The sequence below is a fragment of the Vanacampus margaritifer genome, chromosome 18 (assembly GCF_051991255.1).
Source record: "Vanacampus margaritifer isolate UIUO_Vmar chromosome 18, RoL_Vmar_1.0, whole genome shotgun sequence".
In the NCBI taxonomy this organism is placed as follows: domain Eukaryota; kingdom Metazoa; phylum Chordata; class Actinopteri; order Syngnathiformes; family Syngnathidae; genus Vanacampus; species Vanacampus margaritifer.
In genome coordinates, this window is record NC_135449.1 from 395,155 (window position 1) to 416,973 (window position 21,819).

Genomic DNA, 21,819 nt, shown 5'->3' on the forward strand with positions numbered 1-21,819 from the left:
ACGACGAGCCCCCCCGAGGAGAAGATTGATATTTCTGCGCATGAATCGCAACACTCGAGTGTGGCCGAGTGACACGATTTCATTTTTTTCATCAAGAGCCAGAAAAGGACAGAAAATCGCCTTTTAGCACTTTTAGGACGCAGATGAAAGATGCTTGGCTAGCATTTTAGCACGTCAGATCAGCAGTTGAGCACTTAAGCTGACCGAGAAGTGTGACAAAAACAGGAGAAAAGTTTTGTGACCCCCGAGGGCGTATCAAGGAATGAAGAGTGCCACATTCCAGTCCAAATGATTGCGATGGAAGATTGTTGCTATTTCAGCTCGTCGTCTCAGGTGGCGAAGGAAGATTGTTCGTTAGCGAGTCAACGATTTTCCTTCGCCATCTCTTTTCTAGTCTGCTCACATGCTCAAAGATGATCTTCTATTTATGTCTGTTAGCAGAAGTTGATCATGGACGATCTTTCTTCCTTCTCCGTCTGTTAGCTGATGCAATAAAATGCTACCAATGTTCTTACATCGCTACACATTAGCTAACATGCAAACAATCTACTGTCTGTTGTACTAAAGTGCTAAAAAAAAAACTTACTTCTTTGTCCATCAGCTAACACGCTAAGAGATGAGCTTCCTTTCCCATCTGTTAGCCAGTGTGCTAAAATGCTAATCAACGATCTTAAAATCGTATCCATTAGCGAATGTGCTTACAAGAGATGATGCTATGTTAGCCCATGTGCTAAAATGCTAGCAAACCATTTTCCTTGTTAGCTGACGTGCTTGAATTCCAGCAGATCTTCCATCTGCGTCCGCTCCCGAACGTGACGCGGCCCCAAGATGTTGTCCTGACTCAACATTTGCACTTCAGCACATTTTTCCTGCTTTTCGGCCGCTCACGTCTCTCGTCATGAAGCCGCTCCGCAGGCCGCGACCTATCTTTGTGGCGTTTGTCTGACAGCGTCACGTCTCAACGCCTTCTGTGGAACGCCGACACTTCACCACCGATAAGTTCGCTAGCTGGCTGAGAAATGTTGTGACGGCTTGCGAGTTTTTTTGTTGCCCCGCCCCCCACCCTCGCAAAAAAAAAAAAAAAAGCATGACTCATTTCCCAGCTCCACAAACTATTTTTTCCTCCATTTAATCATTTATTTCCTCACATTTGACTTATTGTGTTTTGCCAGCGAGAGGAAATGTCAGCGTGTCATCTGTGCGAGAAAAGCTGCTTAATAAATGGCCGCCATCAAACAACTTCTCACCTTTGCTGACATTTTGGTGAGACACCGCAAAATGATTTTCAAATGAAGAGACGACGAGACACCTGAGGTGACGTGGAATGTCAGGGCACAAAAAAATTGACCGGTCGCCAGTCAATACTAAAATCTGGCAAATGCTCCACATATTTATTAAAAAATAAATAAAACGGAATTTAAAAAACAACAACAGCAAAAAAAAAAACAAGCTATGAAAAAGCCAAACTCTTCAGTGGACTGGTCGCAAGATAATGTCCGTGCACATCCCTCCTCCGTCCTCGTGCTGGCGACCATTCCGACTTGTGCGCGAGTGTTCCATTTGCTGTTATGTGCTCCCAAATGAGTCCAACAGACTTGATGGCAGCAATTTTGCCAGCAAGAAAATGCTTGAAATTTGTCCTCGTGCGTTTTTATGAGCGCCGACGGCTCCAAAAGCTCAAAGCACTCGAAAACGTCCCCGGTGACATTGCGCCGTTTTCATTCTCCTGCCGGCGGCTCGTGTGCCGGAACTGGAATTGGAACCAAAACAACGACACGCATGTCGGGATGTCGGAGGAAGACGGACTGAATGGCGTCTGGATGCCGTGACGTTTGTGACCCGCAACACGCATGCCGATTACGATTTATTGCGATCAAAGGCCCGATTGTCGGATCATGCCTCAAAAGAATGATTCAAAGAGTGATTATCCTGGAATGAGGTGTGTTAAGATGGACACTAGTACCGCGACCACCAACCACTACTTGGAAGGTTGGGAAAAGTCCCATTGGGCTGGTCCGCCAAAATGGCCGTGCATGAGCTAAGGGCTACAGCGGAAGAGCACACAGTCATCCGGATGCGCTTGATCAGGGCTGTACTATGTTGCAGCACAGATTTTTTTTGTTGCGTGAAAACATTTTTTAAAAAAACGGATTAATTCAATGCCCATTCATTTCAATGGGGAAAGATGATTTGATTTCAAGTCACGACTGTACCGCCAAAGAAACAGCGCAGCACTCTCATCCCATTTGCATATTTATGTTTAGCTTTCATTTCACGCCGCATGCTTTCAGTGCTAATCGGAGCTCCTCGCCATCGCGCCGCCGATTTGCCGCCATTGACCTGCCTCCCGACCAGGCGGCGTCTCGGCCCATAACTGTCCCTTCGCCGCCACGGCAACGGCAACCACACCAGCTTTTACGGCCTCCAGCTGCTGCCGCTGGAGCGAGTAATGAGCGCGTTTACCCAAAAGGCTCGGCGTCGGGGAGACAGACGATAGCGACCGCCATCTGACGACACGTGCGAGTGCAACCGACGGTAAAGGGGGGGTTCGCCAGGGGCAGGTGGATCTGCACGGGAAAGCCACAGCGCCGTTCTCGTTGTTAAGGAGGGAACACGTTTGAAAATCATTTTTGAAATCATTTCAACTTGCTGCTACAGCCTGTAAACTGGTCGCCGTTGACAAACCAAGGGACTGGTCAACGCAGGTCGCCATCAAAGGCGGACACAAGGACACGGTGTTGCTCCACCAATGGCCAGTCTTCCACGCCGACTTTACCGAAGCCACTCCCTCCCTTGACCCCCCCCCCACGTTCCTCGCGCCGTCCTTTCCGTGGAGTCAGCGGGCGCGTTGGCGGTTGAGCGTGAAGCCAGAAGACGGCTGACGAGCCGCCGGGAGGCATCGCCGCCGTTTGCCACGACCGCTCACCTTCAAAAGAAGACCAGCCCGGCGTCTTGTCAACAGATTTCTTTATTCAAGATAAGAAAGTTCAAGCAGCGTGTCGATAAATAAAAGTCCTCGGGTGGAACGCCACAAACAAGCAGAGCCTCCCGAGGACGCAAGCCGGCGGATGTTCGCCAAAAGTTCAACAGGCGCAACTGGACCGCTCGGTGAAGACCTTGAAACCAAAAAGCCTCTTCAAGGTTACATTTCAGGTGCGAATATTTAGAAGAAGACGGCTTGTGCAATACCAACTATCGTTCATTCAGAAAAGTAACAAGACCGAAATGTGAAAAAAAATGGCGGTCAGATATTTCCATATTTCTGCTCTTCGCGGTCGGGCCCGGTTCCGTTCCCTTTTGAATATCGGAGGTCCACTACATACGTCTCGTTGCCTTACTGTATATTGTGTATGTACAACGTGAGTCGATGGCAGGACATGAAGCCCCCGAGAAAGCTGATTTCGTCTCCAAACGACTAAAGATGAACATTCCGGTTGCTACAAAAATAATAATAATAATAATAAAATTCATCAACATGAGACAGAAAAAGGACAGAAGCAAGCGACATCCATACTTGCCGTCGGTGAGGAAAATGGCAGTTTGGCAGTGGAATTCATTTGAAAGAGTGCCCGTGTTGGGAAGGATGGCGCTTTTCATCTCTCCTTGAACCCGCGACGGATTCCAACAAAGGTTCAGAGATGCCGCAAGATTGACAACATCCGACACACAACCCTCACCCTATCTCGACACACCTGAAATGTTGCAAACGTCTCCAAGCGCGAGAAGCGTCCAGTCGCTGGCGCTCAACGTTTGGTGACGGAGAAGCGACGCAAAGCCGAGCTCGTCTTTTCCCGCCCGCGGCCGTGACGGAAACGACCCGGCGGCCTCAACTCAATGTTGCTCTCGGGACGCTCATCACCGACTTGCGGGGCTGGCGGGGAGGAGCCGAGTCGTGAGGCGAGGAGGTCGCGACCTGCTTATTGGGCGGGATTTGTTTGTTTTTTTAAAGCTGACTTTGTGTTTCACTTGATTGACGAGGGCTGAATGCACCAAATAAGCCTTGTAAAGGTCAAAGGTGATGACTTTAAAGGGGACATGTTATGCTTTTCCCGCCTCACAATTTCAAAGAGTTATGAAAACCGAAATCAAAATATTGTTGCGCTTTGAGCAACGTGACTTCTGGCGCCGAGCAATTCTCCTGCAAGTCACCGCGACGTCACAAACATTTGCAATTTCCCGACATCGCCACCACGTCACTGACGTGTGACGTCTCCGCCACGTCTCGAGCTGCTCTCGCGGTCGCAGAGACGTCTCCGCCGCCGGAGACAGAAGTCGTCTTCGCCAGGTCTCGAGACCAACTGCAGACTTCTAAGAAAAACATCTTCTAAGAATTTTTGGGGGAATTGAGTTGTCGCTGAGACTGGAGTTGCCATCGGGTCGCCGACGGGCGAGTTAGACCCTTAAACTTCAAAAAATGTTGGGACTGTTTCATGGGAGGACTAAACGGGCTGCGAGTCTTTAAAATCAAACAAACAAAACGACAGCAACGCACTCCATTATTGTGCCTGGAAAAACGGAAGGTTTGTCTGCTGCCCTTCATTCCTCCAGGGCAGCAGGGGGCGCTGCATGCCGACAGATTCCATCTTGCACTTTGGAAAACGGCGCTCCCGTTTGCTCATCGGCCGGAATGAATCAAAGCCACATTTACGACGCATAAATGTTCAACAAGAGAAGTCAACGCAGCCAAAAGACAAAAAGCCTTTAGTGTGTTTGGAGCGGCGTTGTCGCGGCAACGAGGGCTCGTTGTCACGGCAACCAGGGCCGAGCATCACAGCCTGAAATCAAATAAGGCTGACCACTCAAACATTTTAGTATCTAATGAAGTTTGACTTTTTGATTAGCGGGAGGAAATGAAACAAGATGAACTTTGATTAACGATAACGATCTGTCGGTTGTCACGACGACGGTGACATTAAAAAAACAATGCGGGACAGCGGATGGAAACATTGTTTGCTTTTTTTGGGCACTTAGAAAACAATCACAATGAATTAAGCCTCATCGTCTCATTTTCAACTAAATTTAGAAAACAGTCAATGTTGGCATCATGTATATATATTTATATATACTTTCTATATCATCCATTTTTATCTGCTTTTGTGTTTTTTAGAACTCAAGGTCAAAAATGGAGAATATTCAAAATACATTTGAAGCCCACTTGGTTCTTTTTTGTTATTTACACCAGAAAAGTCCAGTCCAGAGCGCCGGATAAAAAACATCTTCTTTCCTTCCTGTCTTGAGGGCGAGACTGCAAAAGCCCCCCAGGCCTAAATGGAGGTGCTGTGGGTGGCGTCAATGGCTGCGGTTATGGGTCCTGCCTGGTAGAGCGGCACCTTGCCAGGACTCTGCCGAAAGAGCGCCCCGTTGGGCGCCCTGTGCTTGCACTGCATGTTGCCCACGAGCTGCGGCGCTAGCGTGGTGCTGCCAGCTAGCTGGGGCGGCGCCAGCGTCCTGCCTAGGGTCCCCCCAAGGTGAGGGTGGCTCACAGGCGGCGGTGGCGCCCCCTCCCTGGGCAGGAAGGTGGTCACAGCGAGGCCCGGGGGCATCAGGCCCGCCGGGGTGGGCCGCATGCTGCCGATGTCCAGCGCAGAGATCTCGATAGAGGGGCCGGGGATCTGCTTGTGGACCAAGTCCTCGTCCAAAAGACTGTTCATACGCCGATGCACCTGCTCCAGGTTCACCTCCTTGTCCTGCAGGGGTGGGGGCAGGGGAGGGGGACACAGAGGCTGAGATTGGCGATGGGCCGCTTTTGTTGCTCCATGCAATCGCCCCGCCACCCTCGCCACAATGCTACGGGACCGCCGCCGGGCCCCGCCCCCCCTCGCCGTGCCCTGCCGACGCCCCGGCGCTTGAAATCGAATTTGGCCAATTGAAAAGTCAAGATTAGCGACTCAACATGAAGGACTATCGACAGGGGACGGATGACGGGACGTCTGGACGGGAACAATGCCGCAGTCCCGAAGCATGCACTTGGCTGGGAAAAGTCCCAAGACCTTTTGAAGATTTAAGACTGAGGACTAAAATAGGACGCCAGGATGGGAACAATGCCGGACTCTCGTGTGCACTTTGTTGAAAACGACAACCAAAGTTTGACTTTCAAGTGTATTGACTGCACAAGTTGGTAAGTGTATGTTTGCTCTATTCTGACCTGTGCCAACGGCATGCGCTTCCTGCCAGCTTCTCCCTCTGTCTGTCCAAATGTCCCTCCTCCCCTCGGACGAGGCAAAGTCATTATAAGTCAACGGACCCGAAACCAAAGCCAGCCTGTAATCCTTCGCGACCTGCACGACAGCACACAGGAAGCGTCAATCACAGGAGGAGACATGGAAGACACAACAGTAAGCGCCGACAAGCGCCCAAGAGAGCCCCCCTCCCCCCAACTTCCCCCCCGCCTCCCGTCCAAACCCGACGGCCGCTCGCGCTTGACTTGAGGGACCCGCCGCCGCCTTTGCCGGCTACCGTTGTCCAGACTCGCACTGGAAGAGACGCAGCCAAATGAACGCAACAAAAAAGAGACGGACGAAGCTCCAGTAAGATTTGTTGTCGTCGCAGAGACAATTTGCCGAGGAATGTTGCCGTATGCGGTTTTGACCGTTTACAATTCATTAGCCTTTGACTACATTTGCATGCCGTCAATATTTGGGTCAAAATTGCGCTTGTGGGTCCATTTGGTCATGTGATCAATCCCCATTTAAAGCGTGACACGTGGACAACGTCAGAACTCAATCGGACATCATTTCCACGTTTCCACCGTCCATAAAAGACGATATTCTCTTGATGCGCTAATAACGGAGCGCTAGCCGCTGCACTGTATTCATCTCTGTTTATGTATTTTTGGTGAACTGCACGGCACACGCTTGGACTTCGATCATGTACACGCAAATATGTACACACACTCGGGAATTTTCAACGACAGAAAAGAATGTGAAAACAGCACAGAGAAATCAAATGTATTCAAATTAGAATGCTAACGTGAGCTAGCCGCCGCACACACAAGTATTTCCTGTAGTCAAAATATCAGGATTTCTTGCAGGTGCGGAACACAAAGCAGCGATCCGTTCAAGCGAGGCATTCCAATCACGTTTAAGCGAGCAAATACGCGCGTCAGAATAAACATCGTCATTGACGCTAACTTTTAATTAGCGACTGAGCCCCGAAGCTAATAACAAATAGCCGCGGCCCCAAAATGGTGTCAAATTGCCTCTTGATGTCACAAAATGCCGGCAAAGGACAACTTGTGCTGAAATGAAGCTCAACGTCGTTTGCGCCAAAGCACTATAGTTGCTAAAAATGGGGAAGAGCGTTTCCCCTCCACAACAATAAGCTTAAGCTAGCCAAACTTAAGCTAGCTAAGCTTAAGCTAGCTCACGCTGGATGTTTTCCCATCTAAATAGTTCGTCAAACTTGAAGCAAAAATGTTTGATATCGCGCACGTCTGAACTGAACGGCGGCTGACGGAACCCCAATAAGCCGCCGCGATCAAAGTTGCCAAGCGCTGCGTCGCGGCGCGTTGTCGTCATCCTGCCGCACGCAAAACCAACTCGCCGTCCGCCGTGCGGCTTTTTATGAAGATGTTACGAGGATCTCGTCTGACCGCGGGAGTTTGTGAAGACCATAAAAGGAATCTTATGAAGGATTTTATGAAGACGTGTCGGACGTTCCTGGCTCAGCGTTTCACGGCCGACTGAGGAGAATAAAACGGGAACAATAAAGCCGCGGAGGCGAGCCAGCGAGCGTTGGCGGCTTTTAAAGGCGCTCGTTGGACGGGGACGGCCTCGGACGGACGGATGGACGGACGGACGCGCTGAAATGAAGCCAAGCTTGCCACTGCTGGGATGAAGAAAAAAAACAAAAGAGCAAAATTATATTTAGAAAATCTATGATTAGTTATTGATTTAAAAACGCTTCATTAGACGTTTGATATGAAATGAGGTCGTTAGTTGACCACATTGAACATTTCCATCATTTCTATTTGCTATTTATTTCCTTGTGGAGTTGCAAACTGAAAATAACATACAAAAAGATTTTGGACATTTTTTGGGGACTGAATTTCAGCCGACGTTTACAACAAAGTGCACAAGGACGTCAAAACATTTGAATTCCAGTAAGATCTCGCACGCTCGCCGTGAGTGGAAGACATGATGAGATTCGGTGGCGATGGAATTTTTAAGGAAATAGGACGGATGGCAGGATCAAAAAGAAAAAAGAATCTGAAGTCTGATTGCATATTTGTCAATGAAGGCTGTGCAAAATTCTCAATTCAATTCAATGACAGGAAATGAAACTGAATTTGTTGCAGAAACTTCTTCTCGTCTCGCACACGAGTGAGAAATGGCCAAAATGTTTGCCAGCTTTTGAAAGACTTGGAAAGAAGAGCAAAGCCTTCTGGGAAATCAAGTGTTGTTCTTCCATCAAATTCAACAATTTGAAGGATTTCCCCATTTTCATCATCCGTTTTATTTGAGTAGGGTTTGAATGTAAAAACTATTTACTGTGAATTATTCAGTCCTTAAAATAATATTTGTATGAAATTCACGTTTTAAAAATACTGTCAATCTTGAATTTAGCAGCATGAATTTCTTAACATTTTAATTCTACTTCCTGCATTGGAAACTCAATTTCAATTCTGCCGCCTCAATTCAGATTCACGTTCAAGAACTCAATTGCAAAGAAGGTCCGGTTCTCAATTCACTTCAGAATTTTGTGGCGTGAATGCGTGTTTTGGTGTGGAAGTGTGTATTGTACGCTTTGTGTGTTGTTGTGCGCTTGTATGTTTGTGCGCGTGTGTGCGCGCAGCGTGTAATGAGACGCGTCATGCGATGGGCGAAATAGCGCCGGCGTTGCCGGAAACCGAATGGAACGACGACGGCGTGACACAAACGGACCAAAAAGTGATTTCAAGCGCCCCCGTCTACAGCGGCGTGTACTGCAGCTCCGCTAAACGGGGGCCGGCTCGGGCGGGATCCTTAAAGTGGAGCGAGGCGACGGCGGCGCGCCCGGGCTGGGTCACCTCTTTGGGCGCGCGGCGGCAGCACCCGTCGCCGCTCCACCAGGCCTCCAGGCCGGCCACCAGGCAGGCCAGCAGCAGCCCGGCGGCCAGGATGCAGAAGACGCCGGCGAAGCTGTGCAGCTTGAGCGAGCGGCCGTCCGGGTGCGCGCTGGCGTGGCTGCTCAGGTCGCAGCGGCCCGCGCGCGGCCACCACTTTTGCTTCAGGATGTCCAGGTCGCCCTTCTCCTGCAGCTCCAGGATCCTGGCCGGGCACAAACACTGGTCAGCAACACCCGGGACCGGCACATTCGCACGCACAACCCAGGACATGCCGGCATGGTCCGAGGGATGCAAAAATAAAAAAATGCTAGCTCCCGTGGTGCTCGTTTACCTGCTAGCTAGCATCAGGGGCTAAAACTGTGGACCAGGATTTGCCGTTCCTTGAAGACGGGACCAAAGCCAGTTCATGTGTGAGCGGCTAACGACACAGAAAAACAGGCCGGTCCAACATGGCGGCCATTGTAATTGCCCCGCGCATGAGACGGCCATAATCAATGTTGGTGAGGAGGGGGCGGGGCTTTTCAATGGAAGCCGTCATCATCTGTCATTAAGCAGCCGTCGTGTGAAGCGGCTGGGGGACGCAGCGCTCCACCTTTTCCGCTTCCATTTGGACGACACCCGCGTGGAGGAATTGTGATGATCTGCCGGCAAACTCTGCTGACACCAAAGTCCCATCGCACGCACGCACGCACGCACGCACGCACGCACGCCTTTTTTTTTTGCGCTCGTTCGCAAAACAAAACGACAACACACACTTCATGAGAAATGTGTCAACATGATGAAAATGGCAGCCAGTCAATGAGTTAATAAAAGCAGAAGATAACAAAAACATTTTTCAGTGGCTGGAACAGATGAATGGAATTTGAAGTGGTTGGGTGACAAGCTCGGTCACGGGTCGACTTTAAGTCAGAAATGCTAACTTGTTGCCACGGTAACCAGATGCTGAAAAAATCGTCCAGGATGAAGAAATAAGAAGAGCGGAAAACGTCACCTTCGAGTCGAGATGCGTTCAAGGACCCCCTCGCTGTTACACGTGCAATCCAATCCTTAAAGTTTGTTGTCTTGACAAAGACAAACTCTTACGGGTTGGCAGCAGAAGGTCACGTGAGGCCAAACAACCCGGGAAGCCGCAGTCTGTTGTTTCCATAGCAACGGCGGCCATCTTGGATGCAAACTGGACAGTGTGACGTGACGCGACTTGACGCAGGTTTTTCCATTCATGCGGTTCGTTTGTCCGCTTGGCCTTCGCGCGATCGATACGAGACGCGTGAGAAGTTTCGTTGCTGATGCAAAGTGGAGATTTAACCAAATGATTCTCCAACTCTCTTTGGGATCAATTTGCCGGGATGAAGGCGGAGGCGCTCGCACCCTTTTCCTCCAAATGTCCAAATTGTCACAAGGAGTCGAGCGGAACCAACACAGTCCACTTTTTTTGTCAGCTTCACTAACTTTAACATCAAATTCTTCTCACACGGTAAAAAAAAAAAGAAGAAGAAGAAAAAACGTCATTTTATTTGCCTGCAGCTTTTTTCTCAGACGGGGCTCTTCTCACGCTTCTTCTTGGCTGTGAGGATCTTTGACGTCGTCACGGCAACAAGGAATTGCTGTCAAAAAAGCTTCAATAAATCGGACAGACAACATGAAGACTTGCTGGCGTTTTTCGGCTTCTCCAGATGACTTGTGACATCCTCACAATACTGTTATGATGCGTTCAATGACACCCTGACAATTCAGTTGCGATGTGTTCAATCACAGCCTCATTGATTACATTTGCGCTGCGTTCAAAGGCACCCAAACTGATAGTTTTGATGCATTCAGTGACACTTTTACAAAACAGTTGTGATGCATTCAAAGGCTCCCGAAGCCATTGAACAAACTTGCCATGCACATCAGAGATTTGGCGGGCCGGTGATGCGTTCAAGGACAGCCACATCCTCTGATAAACGTGTGACACGTTCAGCGGCACCATCACTGACAGAGGTAGCAAATCCAAGTCTGCCGCAGTTTGGCTTTAGCTCCCTTGCTAGCTCGTTGACCTGCTAGCTAGCTAGCTATCACCTGGTGCTAAAGCCAAACTGCGGCAGGGTTTTGACTTTCTGGACTTGGATTTGCCACCTCTGGTCGCGGATACTTGCGATGCATTCAATGACACGGTCGCGATGCATTCGGCGGCACCGGCGACGCGTTCCACGACATTCGTGTCTCTTACTTTTGCGAGAAGAGGTCCCGGTAGGGGCTGCCGTGCTGCATGGCGATGCCGTAACCTTTGCTGCTGACGCCGCTGCCCGACACGGTGACGGCGCAGTCGTCGTCGGTCAGCGCCGCGTACTCCAACGCCGCCATGTCCCACAGGAAGGCGTAGGCGCTCTTCTTGGCCTGCGGGGACAGACGCAGGCGCGGTAGCCGTGGCAACCGCTAGTTTGGGAACTCATGCCACGACTTATTTGTTGACATTCAGGTTGATTGAGATTGAAAAAGAATCCCAAAAGGTGCATTTTGGAGCGATCAACAAAGAGGGTGAATAATTGTGAGTGGCAATTAGTCGTCATTTGTGACTAATTATGGCAATTTGTGTCAATGTCATTGCATTGTGGGTAATGTTTTGAGCCATTCGTAAAGCCTTCCTTTCTTTTTTTCAAGCGCTTCTCCTCCATTATGGTCACGAGGTGAACTCGAGCGCATCCTAGCGATTGTTGAACAAAAAAGATGATTACTGTAAACTAAGTCGATAAATGAATACAGCTGCAATTTGGAATAAATCCTAAAACAAGCCCCTCCCCCCAAGCCCGCCCCCATTGCGCTCCGGCGCCGAAGCAAGCGACGGGCTCTGACCTTGCGAATGCCCTCGGAGGGGCTGGACACGGAGAAGTCCAGGCCGCCGTTCTTGCTGACGGTCCTCCACAGCTCGGCGTACGTGCCGTCCTGCTCCAGCGGGTTGGTGCCTTTGTTGCGGAAGAAGTCGTACACGGCCGAGTCCCGCACCGTGCCGTAGTCCACGTCCATCTGCCGAGACAGGTCCTGGAAGGACCTGCAATGGCAAGCCGGTATGCGCGTGCGAGACGTGACGGACCAGGACGCGCGCAGCAAATCACCAAGTTGCCAACTTTGCAAAAGACTTCCTGTCACGTTTGCGGTGGCGACTTGCGCTCAACGACGCAACGCAAATCGATGGACCGAGCGAAGGAATCGGAAGAAGCGAGGGACGGAGCCGCCTGTGCCTTCGGCCCACTTTCCCTCGCCTTCCCTTGAGGTGGTCTTCGTCCCGCAGGTGTGAGCGCTCGTACGTGATGCAAAAGACGCAAACGTGAGAGGCGGCGTGCGTCGGTTAGCGTGCAATAAGCGTGCCGAGTGGGCGTCGCGGGAAAATCTGCACTCTTTGATTGGATTCAGACGAGGTCCATCTCGACGCGGCTCCTGACGGAAACGTCACACGCCGACATCTTGATGGCGGGAGAGCCGAAGGAGGCGCGTGACCGGGACCTTCGCCGCTCGCAATCTGACAAAAGAGTGACGGAACCAGGCCGCCGTGGACAAATAATGTTGACTACAAGAAAAGGAAGTCCCGATACGTTAGCTTGGATGCGACGTGACAGACGCGAGACGCAGTAAATAAACAAACACGTTTACGCACGAGCACTTTGGAAAAAGCAGAATAACAAAAGGCTTCAAGACAAAATGAGCCCGTTGGACCCTGGAGACTTTTTTGTGCGTCTTGTCATGACGAACATGTCCATCAAATTTCCCGTCGATCGGTGATTTAAGAGGCAAAAACAAAATTCTCTTCCAAATTTAGAGAGTTGTCAAAATACAAGCTGTGGAATTCCCCCAAAATGGCCGACGTCCTGAAGAATTGTGGTCGTGATAAACACAACGACGGACTAAACTTTTTGCTTTTGTTGAGGCTCCTGGTGATTTGTGGCTTGCAAAAAGAATGAAGAGCAATTCCACGAAGGCCTTCGCAGCGCACATTCCCACGTGCGTGTGTGCGTGAGGCGCTTACCGTATGGCGTGGTCCATCCGGGACACGGTGAGGTACGCCGCCAGGTTGGCCGTGTACGACGAGCACACGATGAGTGTGAAGAGCCACCAGCTGCCCATGACGATCCTGAGCGCCACCGAACCCACCGCGCCGCCGTCGCCGCCGCCTACAAAACGCACACGCACGACGCTTACACGCAGCCTCGCAAACGGGAAGCCGTCGCTTTTTCTTTGCGACTAGTTTTTATTGCGTTCTTCATTTGTCTTCTTCTGAAAGCCGTACTTGAGTAAAAGTAAGAATCTTAACAGGAAGTAACGCGTCTTAAAGCGTCTGACATTTTGTCTTTTATTGTGGAAAAGACATCTTAGAGCGCCTTGTTGTTGGCCCTGAGAAGGTGGAAGAGTGCAGGTCAAAACATTTGACTGGTGTGGCCGCTTTAGAGCGCCTCGTTGTCACAGCATTTTGCATCCCAGCCACTGGCAGCTTCATTTTCAGACGGGAAGCTTAAGCGTGCTTTTCGATTGACGGTTGAGGCGAGCGTCCTTTCGCATTTGAGAGCGAAGACCACATCTGGACGTTGAAGCCTCCTTTTTGTGTACATGCCGATTGTTGAATCATTTCAATTTGCAGGCTTGTCAACAACTCTCTGCTTTACGACGTGTGAAATTTACAGGCCGTGTTTCATTTCGCTCGAATTCATTTGTGGAAGTCGATCAAGCGTGCGATGACGCGTCCCAATCACATCGCAGCTTTTCATTGGCCGGCTGCAAGCCGAACTGGGACGAGCCATGGCTTTGTCGGGTGGCTTTTTTTGGATCAACGAGATCAACAGCAACATTTCGCACCTCAGGATGATCTTTACAGACTCAGCCCACCTTTGCTATCTTGCATCTGAAGGAGGCAAGCGGACTCCAAAATGTGTCTTGCGACCGCCATGAAACGCGTCTGACCTTGCTGCACGAAGGCCCCGTAGACGATCCAGATGGCGCTGTGCAGCGGTCCGGATCCCGATCCGTTGCCGGGCTGCCCCGGCGGCGCCGCGTTCTGGCCGGCGGACGAGCGCAGCGCCTGCAGCCTGTTGAGCAGGAAGATGAGCACGCCCACAACGGGGATGGCGGCGGCGATGCAGGCCCACACGGCCAAGTCGAAAGGTACGAAGAGCGAGAAGATGTTGATCTTCTCTTCGGGCTTCCTCAGCAGGATGCCCACGCTGTAGTCCAGGTAGCGCTTGCTGAAGTCCACCACGTTCTCGCGCTCCGGCGTGATGGTGATGGCCGACACGGCCAGGTCGGCTCTCTGCCGGGCGGGTTCAGGACACAACATGTGCTTTTGCTGCGCCGGCCGATCGGAGGTCAGCGTTTTGTTGCGGGGGGGTCACCTTGTTGATGAGGTCGCCGATCATCCCGTTCCACGAGCCGTTGGGAAGCCGAGATCCGTACTTGCTGTCGGACACCTGCGGGGACGGCGCGGAAGGCTTCAGACGCCGGCGCGAGGGGGCAACAGGAAGTGGCGGGAGGGCGGGAGCGCTCACCTGGTAGATCTCGTACTTGAAGCCCAGGAGCTTGGCGAGGGCGTCCAGCACGTCCACGGAGAAGCCTTTGTAGCGTTTGGGCTGGCCCAGGATGTTCTCCGCCACCATCACAAACGGGTCCTCCTGACAAGAATCACCGGGAAGACGCAGATGAAGAACGCTGACGAGAAAAGCAGCGGGGAGAACAAGAAGGGGACACCAGAAGAAGAACCCTGAGCGGAACCTTGGATCTCTTGTCCGCTAGGTGCTAAGTGTCGGCACCTTGAGCCGGCTGGACTCAAGGGCCCGAGGGCTGCGGGGGCGGCAACCAGGTGTCGTATCTGTGACAGGCTGCTAATGCCGGTGCGAGGTTTCGTCTCGCTCGCTCAAACTCCGGGAAGGAAAAACTCGCCTGCTTGGATCTCCCAAAGTCATCAAAAGCCGCTCAAGCTTGAACCGTCGCACCAGCAAATACAAAAAGAAAAAGAAAAAAAAACACTTTTTTGCTGGCTTGCTTGTTGTTTTGTTAGCATGACCTTCGACCTTCCTCCTCCAAAAACGTATTCAAAAAATATTGTGCTTTGCAAAAACATAACTAAGTAGAATGTAAAGCATGAACATTTTTTTGCGGGTGCAGCAGTAGAGTTAAGATGTTTAGATGGCGGATGACAAAATGTATTTGACAAAATGAGGTGTCAGCGACCAGTCCGGGGTGCAAAACGATTGTCGTACCAGCAACGTGACCACTTTGACGGTGACTCCCTGCATGCCGCTCTCGATGCGACTCTCCTTCAGGCTGCCGTTCAGGCCGTGCACCGGGTCCCAGGTGGCCAACTGGCAACAAGAAAAACAAGACAAACGCCTGTTACGGCCCTGGCGACCAATCCGGCTGCTAACTTAGCGCTCGTGTGTTTGCTGTGAGGCTGTCGCGCATGCATTTTGTGGTTTGTCTGTGGTCGGCAGCTTCCTGTCAGCCGGCGACCAATCGAGCCCAGCTTCCGCTCGTCGCGTGCGTGCGTGCGGCTCGGGTTCGAGAAGCCGCGTCCATGAGTCACAAGCGGGCCGTCGGCAGCTGTTTTCAAACGCATCACTGTTGCCACGGCGACGCAAGCTGACAAAATCCCCGCCATTGAATCCGATCCCCCTCGTGGTTTGCTTTGTTCCAAAGTTTGCCGGCCGGCACCATCGGCGCCTTTTGCGCTCTTTGTCTTCATTGTGATCGCTCGCAACAAAAGATAACAAAGTGGCTAATGAGCGACGCGAGCGAGCTGAACCGTCAGCGGTGGCGTGACGCGACGGGAGTTAATTAGCCTCGTTAGCTAACGCGGGCGCGTTATTGTTCCTTAACGACCACGCCACCCATTGTTAAGATGGCGCCGGCCGTAATGAGCGCCGGCTAATTAGCCAAAACAAGCTAACCCAGACGGCAGATGGGGAAAGACGCGTCTGCTTCTTTGGCTGTGTCGGCGGTGAAAAGGCGCCGGCAAATATGTGGCTGTTGAACCCTTTTGACTTGGAAAAGTGTGGCTGTTGAACCCGGTCAAGCGCGACAACACCCGCACTTTTTCTGCTGAGAAGCTTGCGAGTGCTTTTCCTGGCAAAATGTTTCTACACGTGCACGTTTGCAACTTGTCACATGACCCGATTGGACGCCTCCGACCGGACGCAGACACGCCATCCTGATGTTGTTGACGTTGGATTTAGCAAAGCGCCAAATTGCGGCTAACGCGTTGAGACCACCTCGGGGGTGCAAATCAGCAGCACCTGAGGCTCGTTTTCAGGATTGGTTGGGCGGGCCATTGCGGTCGCTGGGCCTCCGCGGTCACGTGAGATGCTTTCAATGTCGCTAACGGCCTCGTTAACGAGCGTTGGCCGTCGAGAGCGGCTCGCGCGCGGGACACATTGCAGCAAAAACACAACAAGACAAAAGATCAACAGCCACACATTTCAAAGGGTTCGACACCCACATTGTTCCCGCTGTTATCAATCAATGAACGTTATGCAAATGAGGGTGTTGGAAAGCGGGATCCGATCACGGTGATCGATTATGACGCGCTTCAGCGCCACAAGTGAAAACCCGCAAAACGAAAGCTGTTCAATCAGATGAAGCACATGCTGACATGTTAATGAGCGTGCATATTAATGAGGGTGCATGTTAATGAGCGTGCATATTAATGAGGGTGCATGATAATGAGCATGCATATTGATGAGCAGGCATGTAAAACTCTTGACTGAGCACCAGCATGCTAACAACAACAATACGTCTTGATGCTTCTTTGTCTTTCCATGAGTGCTCTATTAAGTGCGCGTGTGTGCGCGCGTGTGTTTGTGCACGTGTGTGCGTGCGCGCGTGTGAGAGAGAGAAGAGGATGGCCATTATAAAGTATAGAGGGACTCGTAACTCAGAGTGAGAGGCCAGATGATTAAATCTTCATTACTGCAGCAACTCTCTGCATGTGTGCGTGTGTGCGTGTGTGCGTGTATGTGTGTGCGGGCGCACGCGCTGACACGCGGACCCCACAAGCCGCTAAATCATTGAAATGGTTATGCATGCGTATGAGACCGGGTGTCAATTACACGTTGGTGTTTAATGAAAGTAGGCGGGAAGGAAAATGCACGAGCGCATGTCGGCTCGTGTTTTCCATTACAACACACACACACACACACACACACGCACGCACACACACACACACACGCACACGCACACACACACACACACACACACACACACACACACACACACACCAAAGCAAAGTCGACTATAGCCTGCGTGCGCGCGCATGAGTGCGAGAAAAAGAGAGCCGCGTTGTGCATGCCAGGCCATCGGGTGGCGCTGCGACTTCTGACGATGGCTGTCGAGCAGGATTAAGCAATGTGAGATTTATTTGCGCTGTGACATCACTCTGTTGACAACGTTGCCATGGCAACATCCTGTCCAAGTGGTTACGCGACGCTACGCAGCCATTTCTTGTTACACAAACATCTTTGCACCGTCGCCGGAGAGGGCGTCCGTCCGCTCACCCTCTTGACGTCCTTGCCGAAGGTCTCGCTGAAACTGGAGCCGAGGATCTCGAAGTGGACGTGAGCGTTGGCGCCGCCATCTTTGAAGTCCATGGTGCCCGTCAGGCCCGTGATGTTGCCCTGCCCACGCAGCACAAGTTTAACGTCTCAGAGCGCCTCATGTTAGCAGCGCGCTAGGCTAATGACAAATGGTTGCTGAGTTGTGAGCAAATGTTCAATGCAGCTCTGCTTACCCTGCACGAAAAGTACCCAACCACGTACGCACGCGTCAATTAATTGCATTGTCGCTGGCGAAGCGAGATCATCAAAAAAGGGAAAATACAACTTCATTTTCTTACACAAAACAAAAACAATTCAAACTAAAAATTTCAACAAAACTAAAATGACGCATTTTTAGGAAAAAAGAACAAATCTGCTCTGAAAATGAATGAAAAGAACCCGAATTGGAAAAACTGTGAGGGGGATGCGCTCATCAATATTATTAGTTAGCCGCTAATGCGCGGCACGTCCGAGCGGATCGCATGCAGCAAACGCCGTCCTTTCTTTTTCTTTCTTTCTTTTTTGCCGGCGGACGACAAGACATTTCATGGCTTCCATTATCTCGAGCGCAGGCAGTCGTCAGACGAGAAAAAGAAACAAGACAAAAAAACGTTCCTGTGACAGCAGCAACGGTTGCGCCGGCTGCCGCCGGACGGGAAAAGACATCGCAAGCGTTTGGCTTACACGCAAAGTCGCGGACGGAAGTTGATTTGCTTCACGCGCTTACAAAACAAAACATTTGTTATGGAGCTGCAATCCACACACACGTGAAAAAAAAAAAAAAAGTTAAGCGTTGATAAACACAATCAAGCGCGTTTGCGATGCGCTCTGGCGCTGCTCGCTAGCGAACCTTTTGGATGGTCTCCAGCATGGACCAGCCGCCGTTCCAGGGCTTGGTGGACTTCCTGATGCAGTTGAGGCTGGCCATGCTGTGCCACTTGCGGTCCTCCAGCTTGCGGTAGAAAGCGTTGGCCAGCATCAGCACGCTGTCGTACAGGTACAGGTTGGACACCTGCCGGGACGCAGCGGGAAGTCAACACGCTGGAGGGGGCGGGACTAGATAGACTGGAGCGCCCACTTGCTACTTTTAGACAGAATAGAAAACGTGACACAGCCTTTGCTCAAATTGCTAACTAGCCACTTAGTTAGCTTTAAGACCAACTTGCCTTGGGAGAGACTAACTTGACGCCAACGAGCTCATTTTCGACCACTTGAGAAAGACTTGCTAAGTTCACACTGAATAGCTAACGATTAGCCCAAATTGGACTCGCTAGCCAATTTGAGACCAACCAGACAAAGTAGCCAAGTTTTGAGCGACTAGCAAGTAGCTAAGCTTAGCATGAGGCAGCTTTGGCGACCTCCAGGTTGTGCAGGTATCCTTCCTGCGGGTCGCACAGCAGCGACGAGATGCGATGGTTGTTGGTCATGCATCGAGCGCCGCTGTCTTTCCACAGCGGGAAAATCTGCCGCACCACCGTCATGCGCCCCAGTGCACTATGGGTAAGCTCCAGGATCTCCGTGTCGCTGATCTCCTGCAGTGGCGAGCAGACGGCACAAAGCTTGTTAGCAAACAGCGGCAATTGGATGCAAAAGGAGCAGACGTGTCCTTCGAAAGTGAAGGTGGGATCCGCGTCACGTTTTGCTGTCCCAATATTTTTGCCCGCACGATCTCCTCGCGGACCACCGAAATACGAATCTGCATTTCCTTCTATCGTCTTCTTCCAAACCTCGCCTGCATCACCTGCAAGTGCGCAATAAAAGATTTGCACGGGCAAGACAATCCGCGCCTTCGGTCACGGCGTAAGGACATTAAACACGCACACACGAGCAGATGAAAGTGTAAGCAAACACGGCACGTCCTGATGACTTGATGGAGCTTATTTCTCGCGGCATGAAAAACAAGCTAATTAGCGCATTAGCATCCATTTGCCGCAGCCAAATGGATGCTAATGTTTTTGGCTCATCATGCGCCTCTGCAAAAATAAAAGTCGGGCAGTTTTGGGCTGAGTGCACTCGACCGCCGCATGTTGATGTGTTGATGTGATGTTGCCATTAACGCGCAACAAAATCACTGCAACAGTTTTTTTTTTTTTTTGGGGGGGGGCTTCAAGGGCAGACTAAGATTCTGCACACAAGCCAGCGTAGCAGTTGGCCATGTTACTTTCGAAAAACGGCCAAAGAAGAAGCTCAGTTTTGGGAATCAATCTGCTCCACAAAGTTCGACTAAAACCTGATTGGCTGAAATCCAAAGCAATGTTTGCCATTGGAAATCATGTAAATCCAAAGAATCTGTTCCAGACATCTAAAAATGTGGACAAAAATACATTTGATTTATAGAGGGGAGCTTTTCCTTTACATACAAAGTGTGAAATAAATTGAAGTCACTCATTTATATTTAACTTGACCTTTACTAGCAATAAGGACTCTTTGGCGTATACAAGTGGTGGCCAAACTATGGCTTGGGGGCCATTTACAACCCGCCATCCATTTTTCGCGGCATTTACTGAAAATCACATTTTGTCGATTTGTTCATTGACTGTAAATGTATTCAATAAGTCAGGAAAAGGATCTGCCAAGCTTTTATTTTGAAGGTTTTTGATGTTGCACAGATGTTGCCTGATTGTTGCACAGCAGACCGGGAGGGTGATTATCACTTTGAGTCGCTAATGAAGGCTCGCCGTCTGTTGAAGCCGCATGGGCTGAATACGTATCGATTCCAGGAAACGGACGAGTCGCGTTGGTTTTGCTACGACAGCCAAGACCAAGATTTCGACGCAAGAAATCCTGGAAAGCCAAATGTACGAAAAGCGAGCTCGTACTAAACGATGCTTGTAAGTAAGATCTTAAGAGGCGTAGAAAACAGGACCAACGTGAACCGGGGAGCATTTGGAGAAGAAAGATATTCTCCATCTGGTGAAAGCTTCTGGCGTTTGAAAATTCTGGAGAATCTGAAGGAAAAAAAACACAGGCGTCTTTTTTTTTTGTTGCCCCCATTGTGCTCCTAATTGTTTATCAAAGAGCCATTCGCCTCTTAACCCTCCTCCAGAAAAGAAGCACCTGCCCCCATCTGAGTGACCCCCCCCCCCCTCCTCTGGTTAGCGATTGGTCTCCCCTGCACGCGTTGGCGGATGAAAGACGAGTGGAGGAAGACAGATGAGCGAGTGGTCGCGGGCGCTTAAGGAGGCCGCCGAGCAACCTTTTGTCTGCTAATGAGCTCATTAGCGCTTCAAAGCCTCACGCTAGCAACTTCCAAACAAGACTCAGAGGTGGTTGGGGGGGGCTACGGTCACATGACTTGATCGGATTGACGTCCTCAGCTACGTTAACTTGACGGTCAAATGTGAACTTAGCTTGATGTCGGTTTTGGCTTTCATTGGGAAGATGATTTAAAAACAAACAAACAGATAATGCAAAGGCTGGTTTGCAAAAAAACATTATTATTATTTATTTATTACAAAGTAGCTAATATGCGCCATATATGTTGTGACTGAGCGAGCTCGTATGATTCGCAACGTGCTTAGGTGCTGTTGGAGGCTACTTTGTGGTTAGCATCTTTAGCATGTTGCTGTAGGATATCAGCTTATAGCTTAGCATGTTGGAGTTAGCGTGTTACTGTACATGATTGCTTAGCATGTTGTTGTTTATGTCCTCCTAAATAATCATGGCTACTTTTCATATTGAAATCAGGAATAAACTTTGGCATTTCTCGCTCAACATTTTGCTGTTTTTTTCTTGCCAACATTTGAAGAAATGAAATCTTGAGGAAATGCAAAAAGTCGGAGGCGTCTCGGGGGGCGCGTTCACTCTTCATGTTCATTAGCAAACGCTGCGTGTGATTAGTTAAAGCGTCACTTTGAAGCTGTTGTCGGCAAAGTGAGATTCCGCCGGCAGTATGTGGCAAAACACACACGCAAACACACGCACGCTCATTAAGAGCGCTAATTGGCTGCAAACATTGACACTCGGACCATCGAAGACGGCGAAAATGGTGGCGTCACGTAGTGTACATTGACCAAGTCCTAAAAGCTATTGACGAGCGTACCTCGTTCACAAACACCCAGTGGCTGTCCTTGGAGGCCAGATTGGTTTCCACCGCCTGCACACACAACAAGGACACAAACACAACCTTTGTTACGCAACACAACCAAACCACTCACAAGCGGCAAAAGTCTTGGGACGCCACTCTTGCTCAATCGATCGGCCGATTAGTCAGTGAGTGGAAGT

General features: G+C 50.5%; 1 protein-coding gene across 4 annotated transcripts in view; it reads right to left on the reverse strand.

Moving 5' to 3' along the window:
- Nucleotides 1-2,950: 2,950 nt before the first annotated feature.
- LOC144038123 (glutamate receptor ionotropic, delta-1-like) overlaps nucleotides 2,951-21,819 on the reverse strand; it is a 58,842-nt gene continuing 39,973 nt past the window's right edge. For 3 of the 4 annotated variants that reach the window (XM_077550298.1, XM_077550299.1, XM_077550296.1), the window contains 14 exons: nucleotides 21,638-21,691; nucleotides 18,954-19,127; nucleotides 18,446-18,607; nucleotides 17,557-17,676; nucleotides 15,268-15,369; nucleotides 14,557-14,679; nucleotides 14,404-14,478; nucleotides 13,976-14,321; nucleotides 13,047-13,191; nucleotides 11,879-12,074; nucleotides 11,256-11,422; nucleotides 9,008-9,248; nucleotides 6,146-6,278; nucleotides 2,951-5,687 (listed from right to left, as the gene is read on the reverse strand). In XM_077550298.1, the coding sequence (XP_077406424.1) occupies nucleotides 5,290-5,687; nucleotides 6,146-6,278; nucleotides 9,008-9,248; nucleotides 11,256-11,422; nucleotides 11,879-12,074; nucleotides 13,047-13,191; nucleotides 13,976-14,321; nucleotides 14,404-14,478; nucleotides 14,557-14,679; nucleotides 15,268-15,369; nucleotides 17,557-17,676; nucleotides 18,446-18,607; nucleotides 18,954-19,127; nucleotides 21,638-21,691 (2,436 nt within the window). In that variant the 3' untranslated portion in view covers nucleotides 2,951-5,289. The remainder of the gene's footprint in view (nucleotides 5,688-6,145; nucleotides 6,279-9,007; nucleotides 9,249-11,255; nucleotides 11,423-11,878; nucleotides 12,075-13,046; nucleotides 13,192-13,975; nucleotides 14,322-14,403; nucleotides 14,479-14,556; nucleotides 14,680-15,267; nucleotides 15,370-17,556; nucleotides 17,677-18,445; nucleotides 18,608-18,953; nucleotides 19,128-21,637; nucleotides 21,692-21,819) is intronic. The other variant, XM_077550297.1, reaches the window with a different exon arrangement.